The sequence below is a fragment of the Sarcophilus harrisii genome, chromosome 1 (assembly GCF_902635505.1).
Source record: "Sarcophilus harrisii chromosome 1, mSarHar1.11, whole genome shotgun sequence".
NCBI lineage: Eukaryota > Metazoa > Chordata > Mammalia > Dasyuromorphia > Dasyuridae > Sarcophilus > Sarcophilus harrisii.
Genome location: NC_045426.1, coordinates 318,638,786 through 318,656,021, shown reverse-complemented (window position 1 = coordinate 318,656,021; position 17,236 = coordinate 318,638,786). Strand labels below are relative to the sequence as shown.

At 34.6% G+C, this 17,236-nt stretch overlaps 1 protein-coding gene across 5 annotated transcripts in view; it reads left to right on the top strand.

The window, feature by feature from the left end:
* Positions 1–17,236, top strand: part of NTRK2 (neurotrophic receptor tyrosine kinase 2) — a 405,329-nt gene that overhangs the window by 117,075 nt on the left and 271,018 nt on the right. For all 5 annotated transcript variants that reach the window (XM_031945457.1, XM_031945456.1, XM_031945458.1 and 2 more), the window contains one exon: positions 848–947. In XM_031945457.1, coding sequence (XP_031801317.1) covers positions 848–947 — 100 coding nt within the window. The remainder of the gene's footprint in view (positions 1–847; positions 948–17,236) is intronic.

Sequence of the window (17,236 nt, the reverse complement as noted above, 5' to 3'; positions counted from 1 at the left end):
GTTTCAGTTTTTTAGCAACACAAAAAAAGAAAGGTGACATGTTTTTATACATTTAGTTCCTTTTCTTATTTTTGGATCTTGTCCTGCTGGAGATTTTAAAGGATGCCCACACTTTGGATGTGAGCTCCTTGAGAAGAGGAGCTGTCTTTTGCCTTTCTTCATATCTTTAGAACAATAGCTGCTCATAGAAGGTGCTTACTAAATGTCAAGGGGATTCTAATTCATATAGGTGTTGGTCTACATAGTTTTCAACATCCTTTCCAACCCTGGCTTTTGTGATTTTGAGATAACAGATTTTTTATTAATAAGTCATGGCTTCTACTTATTTAATTATCTCTAACAGCCCATGGTTGGGATAGAACTGGAAGGTTTAATGTTTTATTTTTTCCCACATTATATTTTTAAAATATGTCCCCTTTGAAAATTCAATCTGCCCATATTGGTGTAATAGATAGAGAGCTGTCCTCAAAGCTAGGAAAACCTGGGTTCAGGTCCCACTTCTGACACATATTCTCTCTGTGACTCAGAACAATAACTTAATCTCTCAGTGCTATAAGCAACTCTAGACAATTTGCAAGACTACAGTATAAAAACCAGGTATCAGCTAGTATTGATAGTGGAAACTTCTTCTCCTGGGAGTTCCTTATACAATATATTCTTAGGCAATTGGCCTTTTTTTTTTTTTAACAGGCTTTAATTTAGTTGAAGACCAATCAGATTATTCAGACCTTATAAGGTTGTTGTGAGAAATGCATTTTATAAACCATAGAATGTTACAGAAATGTGAGCTAATGTTGATTGTTATGGTCAACTAAACTCTTAACTCTCTCTGGGTTCTTTCTTTCAGGTGTACGTTGTAGTGGGAATTGCAGCATTGGTATGCACTGGTTTGGTGATAATGCTGATTATTCTTAAATTTGGAAGACACTCCAAGTTTGGCATGAAAGGTAAGAAACATTGCATGTTTTCCCCTTTTTGTGTGGATAATATGATTGAGGCTAATTTGTTGTTCAAGACTCAAGATTGCTAAAGTTAAGATGACTAGATTCTAAAACTATTGTGGGAGCCTAGTTATCATCCATGATATAACAAATTATAACCATTATAAAATTTGTTGGATTCCTTGGCATAAACATCTTTTCAAATGAGGACTGATTTACAAGGCAGATATCTTGTCATTTGAGTAATATTCATGATGGTCATAAATGGCCACATAGACAACTGATGCTTTTGAGTCTTCCCTTGTTTCAGAACACAGGTCAAAGAGATGAAGGTAGACATAGAGGGACAGTTCATGAAAGTACTTTCTCTGCACCAGGAAAGATCTTTTTCTTTGCATTGGATGATGAAATCCTTGCATATGACACTGTTTCCCTGTTGTTTCTACAAGGTTCCCAGTTCTTGATATATGGATAGTAGAGTTGGAAAGAAAAAGAAAAACATGCCTTAGTAATTATTTTGGAAATTGTTGGATGAGAATAACTTTTTAGTGAGGAAAAAAATTGATGCTAGGATGGTCAGAGGAGGAACTATTTAATTTTCAATACAATTCAATAAACATTTATTAAACACCAACATAATGCCAGGTACTGTGCTAATGATTACTTGAGAATTGATGGTTGTAGAGATTTCCAAATAGCATCCTAAGCCTTTTGGGACATTATGAATTTTAGAAAAGCCTGGATCAATGTTTGTCTATCACATACATAGTAGAGAATTTTGACCATTTTGGGAATTATGACTCAGGTTTTAAATCTCATATTTATATATTATATACATGGGAAATTTTTTTCTACTTTGTGTATTTTGATAGATAGCCGCTTATGAGGGGCAAATTGATAATTTATGCTAAGCGGTTTAAAAATGGTTTTGATTTATTTATTCTTTTACCCGTGCTTGAATATAGGCCTGAGCAGTTATTTATATATGTTTGTAGTAGCTGGCATGATGCATTAATGTAATTGCTAATATTCTTCTTAATCATTCATATTTTTGAAAAAACTTGGAAGAGAATTTTTAAAATAATAATAACATAAGCCTGTGAAAAGGGTGTCTTTCATATGCTCATCTTTCACATTCTTTGTTTTTTACCACAATCCTGAAATCTCACCAGTTGTGTGTAAAAAAGGGCCTAGAGAAGGCTTCCTACCCCACTGCAAATCTCTTCCTCATGCTTACTAATGTATGGTACTCCCTTTGTGGTGGTGGAGGAGGAAGATTTTATTTTTTTAAATTAGACACAAGTCTTGAAGTGCTAATAACTCTGAGAGAGAATATATTAATATAAATATATTCTAATTGACTGATATATGTTTATTTTCGGTAGTAGATTTTGCCAAGGAAAAAAGCATTTGTTTTTCTAAAGATGAAGAATATAGGAGTGCGGAGTGGGGAGGAAGGCTAGGGTACATAGTATTGCCTTGGATTAAACTGTTTAAGAACTGTTATATAAAGGGCTAGATCACATTTCAGAGATAGGTTTCTATAATATCTTCACGGGTATTTTCAGTTTTCAACTAATAATGTGTTTTCCTTCATATACCTTGATGAAGTCTAGTGTTTCATTTCCTTACACTGATGGCTCCCCAAGGCATAAAAGATTGTACTTAGGACAAACCCTAGCTGGCCACTTCAAACAATTCAGGGCTTTCAATTCAGATGAGATGTGGTCCTGTCTCCTTCCTGATCATGGGATAATGAGTGTAGGTGAGAATGAATGTGATCTTCTTGTGAAGAGAGGTAGATATGGATAAGAGCAAAAGAGGCAAACAAGATAATAGATCATCAGATGGGGCTGGGGAGGGGAGGAAGAAGAAAGAGAAACCTAAATGTTAGTAAATAGTGTCAGCAAACAGTGAGGTTTTTATAAGATGCCTCTTTTATATAATCGTGATCTTAAGGTTAGTTGTTTAGATTCCAGAGAATCCAGAGTTATATGATACCTATTGAAGTGGAGTATTGATGATATAGAACAAGACTGGATTGTAGATTCAAGATGACCACCTTATTCATGTTTAGGTATCTATTCTTGTTCTCCCTCATATATGAGTTGATCTTTTCCCCTGAGTTTTCTATCCAAGGAATCTGGAATGTAAGAAAAATATTAGCATTAACAGGATCAGGAAATTCTTCCTATAGAAATTAATATTTTAGATTATCGTTGAGGAAAACCAGGAAGCAGTGATGAGATTGAGGAGAGAGTTTTGAGCAAGTTTCAAGCCGAGTTGGGAGAACACAAGGCATGATATCCAAGTGACTATGAAATTCCCAATGAATGATAATGCTTTAGCCCAGCCAAGAAGCAGCACCATGGAAATGCAGAAGAAAAGAGTCGAGGTAGTTTTGGGAGCTGGAAGATGGTTGGGATTTTTGTGTTACGTTTTTTACACCCTAAATTCAATATATTAAATGGAAGGGTCAGTATAATCTATCCTTTCTTTGGGTGTGGAACCAGACCCTTACATTTCTGCTGATCCACAAGACTAAAAGCCCATGCAGAGAGGGAAGTTAAGTAATATTCTGCTTCTAATGAGGCAATACAAGTAGAGTTGCGTTTGGGTTCTGGGTCCCTCTCTATGTGCCACCACTGTTTTATTTCTGAGAAGGCAGCCAATATAGTGGGTGGCATGTGTGTGTGTGTGTGTGTGTGTGTGTGAGAGAGAGAGAGAGAGAGAGAGAGAGAGAGAGAGACAGAGAGACAGAGAGACAGAGTGAGACAGAGAGAAAACCATCAGAGAGAAAGAGAGAGACAGAGAGCAAGAGAGTGAAAGAACAAGAGTGAAAGTGAGAGCAAGAGAGAGAATTTGTATATATGTGTATGTTTCCCATTCAGTAGATCTCATGTGTCTGTGATTGAATTGATATGCTAACCTAGATTCTGGACTAGGTTCATGACAGATTGGAATTTGCTTTTTATTTTCAGTGATAATATTGGGAAGAACCAGATATCCTTTATACCCTTTTAAACAAATAAACCAATCTTGATATAATCATCTATTGTACTAGAATTTGTAAATCTTGTCAAATGTTAATTACCTGAAAATATGAGATTAGAAGCTATCAGGAAAAGGATAGGTAGATTCAGCGTCAAAAATATCTGAGTTCAATTTATAAGTCTATTTATGACTCTTGTTGGCTGTGTGATCATAATCAAGCCACTTAACCCTCCATACATTTAAGACTGCATTATAGAAGGGACAAAATCACAAGTTAATGATGGTTTCTGTTCCCATTTGACTAATTCTATAGTTGAGGCACAGAGATGAAAAGATTTATATCATAAATACATCTTAAAATAATCTTCTAATTATTTTGAAATCATTTGCAGCAAAGAATTCATTATTCTCAAAGTTTTAAAGTTAATGGGGCAAAAACTTAGGAGATTTAAATTCCAATCAGGTTAAGTGTGAGCTGGAAGCAGTTTCAGGATCTGGGTTGAAAAGATGTTTGGATCAGATTTGGAAAGGAAGATTTATGTGCCAGAAAACACAGTTGTCTTAAACATCTGTAAGAAACTACTTCTATAATATTTTTAAAGGAACTATAAAACAATGATTTATGAAACAATGTGAACACAGCATTTTTTGAGATCTTTTTGAGACAACTTACACTTCAGAAAGCTTAAAAAAACAAAATTAAGTGAACTTTCAGATAGATGTGTTAGTCATTTTATTTTGTCAACTTTTGATAAGCATAGTAGATTGATGGAAACCTTTATGTAAAGAAAAAATATGGATTTGGGTTTGACTTTTATCTCTGCCAGTTTTTAGTTGTGCTATTAAAAGTTTATAATTTCTTCCAGCCTCGTTTTGTCAGCAGTAAAATGGAGTAGTTATACTTGCCTTTAGCTACTCACCTCATAGGGTTGTTATCCCCCAATCCCAATTTCAGGAATTAAAAAAAACATATAATTAGTGTGAGGATTCTCCCTATCAACATAAATCACCATCTTTCCATGCCTGAGTAGACAATTTCATAAATTGCTTTGGCCAAAAAAAAAAAAAAAAAAAAAAAAGCAATGACATGGGACTAAATTTTTTTTTTAAATTTAATAGCCTTTTATTTACAGGATTTATACATGGGTAACTTTACAGCATTAACAATTGCCAAAACTCTTGTTCCAATTTTTCACCTCTTACCCCCCCCACCCCCTCCCCTAGATGGCAGGATGACCAGTAGATGTTAAATATATTAAAATATAACTTAGATACACAATAAGTATACATGACCAAAACATTATTTTGCTGTACAAAAATAATCAGACTCTGAATTATTGTACAATTAGCTTGTGAAGGAAATCAAAAATGCATGTGTGCATAAATATAGGGATTGGGAATTTAATGTAATGGTTTTTAGTCCTCTCCCAGAGTTATTTTTCTGGGCATAGCTAGCTCAGTTCATTATTGCTCCATTAGAAATGATTTGGTTGATCTCGTTGCTGAGGATGGCCTGATCCATCAGAACTGGTCATCATCTAGTATTGTTGTTGAAGTATATAATGATCTCCTGGTCCTGCTCATTTCACTCAGCATCAGTTCGTGTAAGTCTCTCCAGGCCTTTCTGAAATCATCCTGTTGGTCATTTCTTACAGAACAGTAATATTCCATAATTTTCATATACCACAATTTATTCAGCCATTCTCCAACTGATGGACATCCATTCAGTTTCCAGTTTCTAGCCACTACAAAAAGGGCTGCCACAAACATTCGTGCACATACAGGTCCCTTTCCCTTCTTTATAATCTCTTTGGGATATAATCCCAGTAGTAACACTGCAGGATCAAAGGGTATGCACAGTTTGATAACTTTTTGAGCATAGTTCCAAACTACTCTCCAAAATGGTTGGACCCGTTCACAACTCCACCAACAATGCATCAATGATGGGACTAATTTTTTGACTAATCCTGTCAAATATAGACTGGGCTTGTCCTTGAAGTGTCTTTAGTTTGGTAGACACTGCCAGAGCTTTACCTCAACTGATAGTCAGCATCTATGCTAGTGCATAGTAGGTACTTAATTAATGATTGCTAATTAATTGATGGCTTTTCAGAACTTTGGATCTCCTCTTCCAAAATGAGACACCATAGTCAAGACTTTAGTAGAGGATGCCATTGATAAAATATAGATGTGTGGTAACAGTAAAAAAAATGAGATAGTGTCCATGAAAGTGCATTTTACACTACAGTTTTATGTAGATGTAAGTCATCATGCAACAGTGTGATTTTTAATCTGTCACATGAGCTATAGTCCTACAGTCATGCAATGATGGAAGATATGCCTCATTAAAAACCTATTTGACTGCCATTGTTTCTAGTAGTTTGTTGCTTGGGCAAATCTTTGTACCTTTTAGGCTAAACTGTTGATTGCCTTTCCAATTCTTTCTTCCACAGCTTTCATTTCTCTTCCCATTTTCCTTCTATCACTTGCATTTTGTTTATTACAACAATTTAAAACTTTCTTTTAAACTCTTGCTTCATCTCTTGCAGGACTTCTAGTTGAATTTTTGCTCAAGCCATATTTATTTCTGAGGCTTTGCCTAAAAAAAGCTTTGGAACTTCTCTTTTCTTTTGGGCCTGTGCCTTGAGCTTCTTTGTCATTTGTCATTGTCTCCAAACAGTAGAATGGCCCAAAGATTTAGCTTAAAGTTTATCTTGATACCCTTTGATAGTATGACAGATTGGATCAACAGTTAACTTCATGGTCTCTAGTAGACTACTAGTAAATATTTGTTGAATTAATTCCTTGAAGGTCATGATGGAACAGAGACAGAATGATAACACAGTGTCTGGCATATAGTAAGAATTTAATAAATGGTCATTGACTTAAATCTCTTTGACCAAGATGGAATGTTAAGAATTCAATTTTTATAGATAAATCCCAGTGTGGCCAATGAATACTTTAACCATATACAAGTGGTAAAAATAGAAAATGTAAGGATAAAAAACAAATGAGTTTTTTCTCTCATGTCTTTAGATATGGTAAGAATTTTTTCTCTTTTTGTATTCCTAAACCATACAGGTATGCTTTACAAAGCAAGTATGTTTCCATTGGTAACAGTATTTGGGAGTATAATCTGGGTTGATTTATTTCATTGCAAAACATTGTAAATATGTATCTAACCTTTGAAAACAAACTAAATTACCAAAATCAGAGAGCCAGGAACATATTCAGAATGTTTTTCCTAAGACTTTAAACTGATTTAACATCAATGTTTTAGAAAATGCTTCACCTGCATTTTCCCCCACAAGCCTGTTAAGAAATGGTGAAAAGCTTTGTTGTTTGTGTATAATGTGGTAGATTCATGCTTTTAGCCTAATGGCTTTCACCTGAGTAGCTTCACTCATAGTCACAGGTCTTAGTCACAGCATTTACAGCTGGAAAGGGCATTAGAAGCTGCCTTCTCTAAATCTCTTATTCCATTATTTTATACATGTGGAAGTTTGCCCATGGTTGGGAAAGAGGAAAATGAAGGAGGGGTAGACAGGTCAATAAAAGTAATATATAGAGAGGTGATACACAGAGCGGTAGATATGTGGATAAATTGATAAAGATGGTAGGTAGAGGGTAAATAGAGATGATACATATAAAGATGTCAATGGTTTGATAGAGATAGTAGATAGAGGATAGATGGATAGATAGGTAAAGAATTAACTAAATTCTTACTCCATGCCTGGCACTGTGCAATGCATGGGAATTGAATATGAACAAAAAAAAAAAACATAACATCCCTGCTTATATTTTAATGTAAAAAGACAATATATAAAATGCTGTGAAAATCACAGAAGATGGGAGGAAGTTGAGGCAGGGTGGTGGTGAGAAGAGAAGGTACAAGTAGTCACAACTAGATCCTGATTTGTACTAAATTTGACACAATAAGTCTCAATCAGTCTCAGTCTAACCATAGTCTCCTAAGTCCAGACAGAGGAATCTTTTTACTTAAGCCATCCTGTTTTTCTAGAAGCTGATCAAGGCACAGAGGAGCCTTTAAAGGAATGAATTTTATTTTTACAAATGTCAGCGAGATTTTTTTTCTTCTTGGATAATTTTTACAACGAATACTTTTTCTGATTTCCCTACACATATCATAGACATTTCTTAAAATAATTTTCTAATTAAAAACCACACCCTATTCTTGTCTCTTTCCAAGTTTTTTTCTCCCCATCTTTCCATTATTTTCTTTTACTGGATTTGTTTTCCCACTTTTCTTGTGCCCTCTAATTTTATAATCTTTCTTTCTCTTCCCCTTAGCTTCCCACTCATCCCCAGTGTCTTTTTTTTTCTTTTTGGATGAACTTTTAAAATGTTTTGTACTTTGTTCTGAAAACCAGAAAATGGAGAACATAAGAAGTTAGCTTAAACTCTAACATATGCTTTGGTTTTATCTTACTTTATTTTGGACAAGTAATATTGAATGACTATGGGAAGAAATGTAGCTTTAAATTAGAAATATTGTCCTTTGGCATTATAGCCTGTTTAAATAACTTGCATCATTCAGCAGTGGATAAGCTGTTAACCCTTGTCAGCTGAATCACTCCAGATGTATAAATTGTTAACCCTTGTCTGCTGAATCAATCCAAATGTATAGTAAACCAGGTGGCACAGAGAATAGAGCTCTGGGTCTGGAGTTGGGAAGACCTGAATTCAAAGCTGTGTGTTCCCATAGTTTGTTTTACTTTCTTTATCCATAAAATAGGGATAATAATAGCCCCTACCTGCTATGGTTGTTATGAGGCTCAAATTAGGTGAGATAAGAATTGTAAAGTGCTTACCCTGGCACATAGTAAACACTATATAAATGTTAGCTACTTCTGTTTTTATTATTAATCTGCAATTATATATACATATAATGTGTGTGTGTATGTGTGTGTGTGTAGACCATTTAAAAGTCTGACTTAAAGAGGATTTGTCAAAACATTTAACTTAGTACATACAACCTTAGACCTGGAGTCAGAAAAATCTGAGTTCAAATTCTGTCTCTGACATTCAATGGCTGTATAAATATAGCCAAGTTTTAGGCAGTAAGTGCTTCAGTAGATAGTAACTTGAGGTCCAGAAGGCCAAAATTCAAATCTTGCCTGAGTTGCTTATCTACAGTGTAACCCTAGGCAAATCATTTAATTTCTCTTGACCTCAGTTTTCCCATCTATAAAATGGGGACAATAATGGCACCTACTTTCCAAAGTTATTGTGAGAAATAAAAAAAAAATGACACATGCAAAACACTTTGAAAATCTTAAAAAATTATATAAATACTAGCTCTGATTAACTCAACCAGTATCCTTTAAGATCAAACAGATAAAAATGTATCTATTTCTTTGAGATGTAATGAGGATCTACTGAATTATTGTATGGAAAATGCTTTGAAAACCTCAAACTAGAAACCTAGCCAGTAGCTATATAATTGTTAAATATTATATAAATATTTTAAAGTATTACAATTTATGAACTAAAATGCAATTAGACACATATAAATTAATGAAAATGATAATTCATAATGTTTTAGCCATATCTTACCACAGTGTCAAGAGAAAAAAAAGAAACCTCTCACCTTGCTGGATAGATCTTCTGGAGATGAGTTTAAGGGAGAACTGAGACAAGGGTCCCAAAGGCTGGGCAATAATGGATGAGTAATGTGGTCTACATAGTTGGAAGGAACATTGGAAAAAATGAGATCACCAAATCATGGAGTATTTGAGCAGTTGATACAATTCATGATAGGTATGCAGAATGTCAGAATGCATGATAAACATGAAAGTCTTGATGCACAAAACTGAATTGAAACTTTTTAGATAATAAGAGACACTATCACTAAGTTTGAATTTTTCTAATTCTGAATTTGGGTCTCTATTGGTTATATTTTATTGTTCATGAAATGATGAGGCTGTTCAGGTCAGATTGGGATTTCTGAGACACCTGTCCTATTCATTTAGTTATTTGGTAACTATATACAAGAGCTCTACTAATTTCCTTTGGAAAAGGCTTTATTAAAAGAGAAAAAAAAGAGTTTCCTTATTTCTATATTACCTTGGGCCTAGAAGTTATTGTAATGCTTACTGGGTCTCCTATGCTGATATTTTCTCTTTCCATGCTGAAACTTAGAACTGTGAAAGTTCTTTATTCCCAGTAGAACGGTAGTGGTAGCATTTAGGGTTTGCAAAATGTTTTATAAATATTTTATCTTCACAACTCTGGGAGGTATCATTATCTCCACTTTACAGATAATGAATCAGATATTAGAAGTTGTGACTGGGGTCGCCCAGATAAAATCTAAGGCCAGATTTGAATTTAGGTTTTTCTGACCCCAGGTTCAGGGCTTTCTAGGACCACCTAGATACTAAGTCACATTAATGGGTTTTGTTTATTCATTTGTTTGGCGTGGGAGAAGCAGGAATAAGTAGACTGTTAAAAAAAAAACAACAACAACAACTTAAAAACTGTTCAGGCTGGACCCTGGACTCCTTTGCAATCTTGCTAAGATTCCATAAAAAGCTTTGAATTTTGAAGGAAAGGTAAGGTTTAAAAACAATATCATCCTAGCCCAAATATTTGATGAATGATCATGGTAGAAGAAATAAAATGAGTAAAAAAAGGTAAAAGGCATGAGAGACAGGGTAATGTTTCAATTTTTGGTGATGACAGAAAAACACAGTAATTCTAGTAATGTGACAATTGAGTCTGTTATTCAACTAAGAGAGTCAGTTCCTCACTCTGTTTCCTCCTCTGTTTCCTCTGTAAAATAAAGAAAATGATAGTTAGTTTGAAGAAAGCAGAGGAAGTTTGGTATAATAGGAAAGGGAATGCTGGACTGGGAATCAGAAGAATCAGGTCCCAATACTGGATTCTGCTAGCGAATAACCTCAGTTTTGTCCTGATTAAAATGGGGAAATAATACTTGAATTATTACCTTTACATAGTTGATGTAAAGAAAGTGTATTGCACACTAGTAAGAACCATTTAAGTTTAAATTGTTGTCTTGTTATTGCTTTCATCTGAGAACAAGGACTTGGACCAGATGATCTCAAAATCCTTTCCTTGTAATTCTCATATTGCTGATTCTCCATATAAAACTGTTCTATGTAGTTAAATTTGTTGTGAGGATTTTTTAGTTGTTGTTTGGTCTTTTTGTTTTTGTTTTACTTTTTTGGTCTGAATCTAGTAGTATTATCTGTGTGGAAAGAAGGAAGGAAACAAGCATTTATTTATATATTTATTTATTTGGGGGAACAAGCACTTATTAAGTGCTCACTGTGCACCCAGGTACTAGGCTAAATGCTTTATAATTATTATTTCATTTGATCCTCACAACAACCTGGATTATTATCCCCATTTCAGAACTGAGGAAACTGAGGCAGACAGAGATTAAGTAATAAGTCTTTGAGGACAAATTTAAAGTTATGACTTCTTGACTCCAGGCTTTTTCTGCTGTGCTACCAACTGCCTCTAGACACCTGAGCATTGTGGGGTTGTTATTCTGAATAAGAAATCTCCTTCACACTAGTCTTACATTCATTGTCTAGGAGAAATGAGAGGTTGTGGCTTATTTGTAGTCCCAGAGCTAACATATATCATAGATTGGAACTCAGGATCTCTTGACTGCAAGGCCTTCCTTCTGTCACCTCCATGCTTCTTTCATATTCCTTTTGGTGCCATACCAAAACAACTTCAGTGAATTTTAGGTCTTTAGAAGGGAATGATTGTTTATTTGGGGGGGAAATGTTGAGAATTGAAGTCAAATCTTGATTTTTCTATTGGTGCATTTTAATTTTTGCTTTGTCCCAGACAGGCTTTACTTTCCATTTCATTGGAGAAACTCATTTTCATGGATTCCTTGCCTTATTGACATCCCTATGGAGGTTTTATTCACTCTTGCTTTACATGGAGCTTGTAGACCAGTAGGGAGGTCCTTTGATGCACAAGTCTGCCACAGAGGGCTTTGGAGAGAGATCGCTCTGCTTGAACTGTCTCTTCTCAGCATCAAAGAGTTAAACAGCTGGGCAGTCTCCCAGGTTTTCCTAAATCAGGTTTTCATGATAATTTTATCAAATTGAATTCCTAGAAGAGCAAGCCCATCCATATTCAAAGGCCACATGCTTCAAAGCCAAATATAAATATTTTCTGGATTATCTGTGTGTACTCCCCTCTATTATTGCAGACAATTGAGAGTTGAATTATTTTTAGTAAGCAAATGGTATAAATATTTATCCTCCTCATCTTTTAGGGGTTTTATTTTTGATTCATTAAAATTATTTTGTGGTGATGATCTGATTTCTTTGGGGCCAGATTTAATTCTAATTTATTAATTCTTGGACCTGTCAATTGATGATAAAAGGCATAATATCTACAATCCTTGTAAAGTTTCTTACTCTGGGCGTTGTTTACTTTTCTGACAAAAATGTCTGCACAACTATACTGGGGAGAAGGTAGAAGTGACTTGAAATACATTACTTATAAAGAGAGAGAATGACTGGCAATTCAGTTAGAGATTTGAGCTTCTTTCTCACTGCTTAGACCTTTGCCTTTGTTGAATATTTAAGACAAGCAATGTTATAGAATGATTAGAAAGCTGACATTGAAACAAAGAACAGATATTGGTTGTGTGACTCTGGACAAATTGTTTAACCCTTTATACGCTAGGCAACTCTTTAAGATTTGCAGTTGCAGAGAAAGTGCTTAAATTGCATTGAGAGAAGGAATTTCTTCACATGGGAATTTCCTATGCTAGTGAAGTCATAGGTTCAATTCTCTTTCCCTGAATAAGTTCAAGGAGATTTGTGGTTATGCATGACTTTTAAGTTTTCATATGACTTAGTCTTCTGTTCTGTTTTGCTGGGGAAGGGGAAAGTAAAGGAGAGGTTTTTGTATGAAATTTTTTACTTAGAACTTAAAATAATAGATAACAAAATAATCTTACTTTTTCTATACTTTCTTCTTCTGTCTCTACCTCTTCATCTCTAATCAGTGACTAGTTTCTATGAATACTTCATTGGGGCTGTAGAAAGATAAAGATGAATGGTCTGTGTCAAAATTTTGTAGAGTGTTGCCAAGCAGAGATTGAATCCCCCAAATGTTATAAAGACATACTTCAAGAATATGTATGGTTGGAAGAGGAAAACAGCCCATATGTGTAGCGTTATGCAGATATCTGAGAAATATTGTGATCATACAGCAATTTAAGACATCTTCTAGTGCAAAGTCCTATTTTTACAGATGAAGAACCTTAGAAAGGTTAATTGGCTTGTTCAGGATCATAAAGGTAATAAGTCAGAATTGGGATTTGAACCTTTAGCCCCAAATCCAGCACGTTTTTCACTGTATTATACTGATTGTCTTAAAAGACCCAAAAGAAGGCCTCCAGCATGTGGAGTAGATATTTTTGTAGAGAGTTTATAACATGATATGGCTTAAAAAATCAGACAAGATAAGGAGATTGTGGTCTTCAGTGGTGTGGCAAATACCAAAATATCAGTGGGATCACAGATTTGTAGAAACATCATTCAGGGTACTTTTAGCACTTCAGCACTATAAAATATCTTACAAGTATTAATTGCTTGACAGAATTGACAGAACAATCTAATATAGTTAAGTATGAATAATAGTATATCCTATAAATGATCCCTGACAAAATTTTGTCTTCAACTTTCTTCTCCTCTACTATTTAGCTTCCTTCAGAGTCATTGACTTTATGGGGTGGTCATGTTTTTTTAAAATGCACATATTAGCTTTTAAAAGCCACAGTTAAAAGAGAAATCTGTCATTTACCAGATCACATTAAAAAAAAAATCCACAATTTTGGACCATCATCTCTATTACCCACATGGATAATGGAAAGTCTGCTGCATTGGCCCTCCATCCAATGAGACTCAGGTCTCATTCTGTTGAACATCCTTTTCCTATCACTCATTTACTGAGTTGCTATTAACTTAAAAGGCAGGAAAGATTCATATGAAGCAGAGGAGAATGAGAATCTGGCCCTGTGTGCTGAATCCATGTCTAGAAGTTGTTATAATTTAGAGATCCAGACCTTGAATGATATCAACAGTTGCTTTAGCAGATAAGTTTCACTGCAGATCTTTTATAGCTGCAACATTCATTTGGAATTTTGTTTAAAAGAAACAACACAGACTATCTCTAGGCCAAATCCTCCTCTAGAATTTCTTTCATCCCTGCCCTGAACACTAGTTTTGCTGATCTCTAAAACAGAATTTCTCAGATGCAAAATAGACCCTGTCACAGGGTGACAGTCATTATTCATGATTTGTGTTGACTAGAAGGTATTTCTATGCCTGAGAATCTGAACACCTCTGGATCAACAAATCAATATTGATCAGGTGCCTACTATATGCAGATCACTTTTCTTCAAGCTGTGAAAAAATTTATATATACCTCCATTCTGTATCTCAAAGTTTGAATTCTAACTAAATGATAAAGCATCTGAGATCACTAAAATGACCACATTACATAGAATAACATTGGAAAGTTATGAGGGGAAAATCCCCTATTTGTGTGGGCAGCATATAGCGAAAAAAGCAATACCTTTGGAGACAGAGAATCTGTTTGACCTTCAACTTTGGTATATGACTTTAGGAAATTCACTTAACTTGTGCACTACCACAGATACTTCATGGAGGAGATGGCATTTGATGTCTTTCTTTTTTTTTTTTAATAAATTGATTATTTCTTTTTAAATAATATTTTATTTATCCAAATATTTGCAAAGATAGTTTTCAACATTCATCTTTGCAAAAAAAAAAATCACAAAAATGTGATTAAGAAATCACATTTCTTAATGTGATTTAGTGAATGACAGAGTTCTCTTTTAATTATAGCTTTTTAAAGCTAATATATGCATTTCTTGAAATTTGTGTTCCAAATTTTTCTCCCTCTCTTCTACCATCTTCTCCTAGAGAGAAAGCAATCTGATATAGGTTAAACATATGCAGTTCTTCTAAACATATTCCATATTCATCATAGTGCACAAGAAAAATCAGATCAAAAAGGGGAATGAAACATGAGAAAGAAAAAAAAAAAAAAACAAGCAACCAACCAACCAACAACAATAGCAAAAAATGAAAACACTATCTTTTGATCCACATTCAGTCTCCACAGTTCTCTTTCTGGATGCAGATTGCATCTTCCACCACAAGTCTATTGAAATTGCCTTAAACCAACTCATTGTTGAAGAGTGATTGACTATCTTTCAAGAATGGGTATGGCTTGAGCAAAGGAGGATGAGGAAAGAAGGCATTCCAGGAAGAGGGAAAAAACTTGAGCAAAGGCACATAAATATCTGTTTAATGACTGCTAGTAATGAGGAATAGTAGGCAGATGCCAGAACTGGAGAAGACATAAGGGATCAGTTGATCCAACTGAATCATTGTACAGATAAGGAAACTGAGGATGAAAGAAGTTGGCTAGAAAAATATGAAAAGGTAATAATATGAGAATTATATGCCATTTTACAGTATCTCCTATCCTCTTTTGCATGACTGTTGTTCTAGAGAGTTTGATTATAAAGACCCACTATATATGTCAGTACTAAAGAGTACTATAGAGTTCCTCTATATATGTCTTTATGAAAGAGTTTTATCTCTTAAATAGAATGGATTTTATTTTGTAAGGCTTTGTGGGGTGCTATTCAAAACTTCTAGATATGCTGAAATACGGATCAGTTTACATAAAGTCTTCTGTAAAACCATTGTTAGCATTTTGTACTTTCTAGTGATTTCTAATTATTTATTAGCCAGCTTGGTAGATAGTGCTGGGTCACAAGGTTATTGTGAAGATTAACTGACCCTATGTAATGCTTATTACTGAAATACCCGGGCACTATGATCATCATTCCCTTTCCAAAGACATGGAAATAGCTATACAATAACCTAAATGATTTTCCCCTTGAGACTTCAAAGACGGCTGATTGGATTAGAGCAGTAAAGCTTAGGCTTTCTGCATCATAGATCTGTGCTTACCCTTCCATTTCACCCTCATGCTATAGGAGTGCATATTTAAATCTCTCCCAAGAAGTTTTGACCCTACATACAGCTCAAATGGATGTGCATGTCTGTGTGAATGTATTTAACTCCAGCAGCTGATTTCTTACATAATATTGGAAAAGGCTGCACCACCACTTTTCAAGGTGGCGAGACTCTTAATTCAGCCCTTTCTCTGAACAATAAAGACATCAGGCACCTTCTGAAGTCCTGTCTTGTGCTAACCATTTAGCAATTTTTAATGCCTAAAACCACAATGCTATTAGGTAGAAAAGCTCATTTTGTTGTGACTAGCACACACATTTCAAGATAAATTTCACATGAAGACTCTGCTTACTGTGTGATTTGGAGATTTTTTTCCCCTCTGAGAAGTGAGCAATTAAGGGGAAGAGGTGGGGGCAGCTTCCCTCAAATGGCTTATATAAGTTGCTTCCAGTTTCCCCATTAGCGTTTTTACTGTTAAAGGTGGAACTGACTAATAAAGATCTTTATGATATTATAAAAAGTTTAAAGTTTTTGTTATTTAAAAACTATCCCAACCATTAACTAAAGTGAACTTTATATTTTTATTGGGTCATAAATCCTCAGTTGTCATACTTGTTAATGAATGGTGTGACATAAAGAAAGAAGGTCACTTTACTATTTACTTAGCATTTTAGTCATTGCTCTGGTGTTGCCAAATTATGCTCCTGTGACGTGGCAAATATCTCCCTACTTGTGCCATTGGTTATACCCAATAGCAGATATTAGGACTCACATTTTCCCTTCTTTGTGAAAATGAAAAAGATAAAATAAAAAAAATTTTGCCTATGCAGAATAATGCCTCCTGGGCACTAGTTTGGAAGGCATAAAATTAGAATATGGAATAGTAATGAGATGAACTTTGTCTCTACAGAGGCGACTAGGCAGTGCAGTGGATAGTATACTGGACCTGGATTTAGGAAGACATGAGTTTAAATTTTGCCTCAGATATTTCCTAGTAATATGTGATTTAGTCTCCCTCAGCCTCAGTTTACCCATCTGTAAAATTGCTATTATAATAATATCCTAATGCTCAGAGTTACTTTCAGGATAAACTATTTGTAAAGTACTTTGTAAGACTTAAAGCACTATATAAATGCTAGCTATTAAATTATAATATAGATGTATCACATATATTCTTTATTTGCTATTTTGGCCACATATAGCTATATCTACATATTTACACACATGAATATATGTATGTATGTATGTATTTTTTTTCTCCAGAGA